The sequence below is a fragment of the Propithecus coquereli genome, unplaced genomic scaffold, assembly GCF_000956105.1.
Source record: "Propithecus coquereli isolate 6110/MARCELLA unplaced genomic scaffold, Pcoq_1.0 Scaffold14, whole genome shotgun sequence".
Lineage (NCBI taxonomy): Eukaryota > Metazoa > Chordata > Mammalia > Primates > Indriidae > Propithecus > Propithecus coquereli.
Genome location: NW_012138302.1, coordinates 8,808,030 through 8,809,243, shown reverse-complemented (window position 1 = coordinate 8,809,243; position 1,214 = coordinate 8,808,030). Strand labels below are relative to the sequence as shown.

The window sequence follows — 1,214 nt, the reverse complement described above, 5'->3', positions numbered from 1 at the left end:
AATTGAGAATGTATTGGTTATAGTTCAAAACTTTTAGATAAGAATTAACTACAAAGAAGAAATAAAGGCTTCTTTTTTAAGTTCTATTATTAGTCTTTAGAAAATAAATGTGATAAGTCTCATTCTTTATGTGAGGATGGAGTATTTTTAAATAGGTAGTAACAGATCATGTTTCATTTTATTTTCACCGATAGTGCAAAAGATCAATGAACTTGAAGCTGCTCTTCAGAAGAAAGATGAAGATATGAAAGCAATGGAGGAAAGATATAAAATGTACTTGGAGAAAGCCAGGAATGTGAGTAACATATCTTTCAGAACTCAAGCCTTCGTGGGCCGTGTTCTGATGAGGCCTTTTTCACCTGGTCATACTGTTGTTCTCATGTCTGCATCTAGTCACTTTGGTCTCAGCAGCCTTACCTTGCCTGTCAGGTTCCCGGGATGTCTCCACATCAGTCCTCGTATTCTCACTTATGGGTGTCAGAAAAAATAAACACATAGATTATAGGGACAGTTTACATATTGATCGTAGTGACCTCATTAGAGAAAGTGGCTGCTATAATGTATGGAATCTTCAGGTTTTAGCAAAATTGAGCCTTAAATTTTTATTTGCTAGAATCTTAGCAAATTTGCTAAGAATAAAATTTTCTAGAGTCTTAGCAAAATGAACATTTTACCTTTTGTGAAAATTTAGCTTTTTTAAACTTGTTTGAAATTGTTTTAGCATTTTGTCTAGATTAGATAGTTAAATATTTATCTATGTTCGTCAGACTCAAAGTTTAACAAGATAGAAGTTTTGTCCTTGATCACTTTCAGTGCAGTCCTGAGTGGGGAAGGGCTCTGCTTCGTGCACTCATGCGGAGTCCTAAGCTGACAGGGGCTCCACTTGACATTGTCCAACTAGGAGATGAGGAAACAGTGTAGACTGCATGGGAGATGTGTAATTTCAGGCCTGAAAACAGGGTAACTAGCTTTTACTCCCCTTTCAGTGGACAGAGCTCAGGCACATGGTCACACCTAACTTCTGGGGAGGAAAGACAAATAGCCTTGGTAAACATGCAGGCATTCTCTGCCACAGTTAAGTTTCTTCCAGTTACAAAAGTACAAATGTTTACAGTAGAAAATATAAAACATAGAAAGGTTCCCAGAAACAACTGTTGTTAACATTTTGGTGTATTTTCTTAATAGTGCATTTTTTTTGATGCATATATTCTCTA

General features: G+C 36.2%; 1 protein-coding gene across 1 annotated transcript in view; it reads left to right on the top strand.

Annotated features, from left to right (window-relative positions):
* Positions 1-1,214, top strand: part of HOOK1 (hook microtubule-tethering protein 1) — an 83,391-nt gene that overhangs the window by 63,079 nt on the left and 19,098 nt on the right. Inside the window, exon 12 of the mRNA XM_012639333.1 lies at positions 195-295. Coding sequence (XP_012494787.1) covers positions 195-295 — 101 coding nt within the window. The remainder of the gene's footprint in view (positions 1-194; positions 296-1,214) is intronic.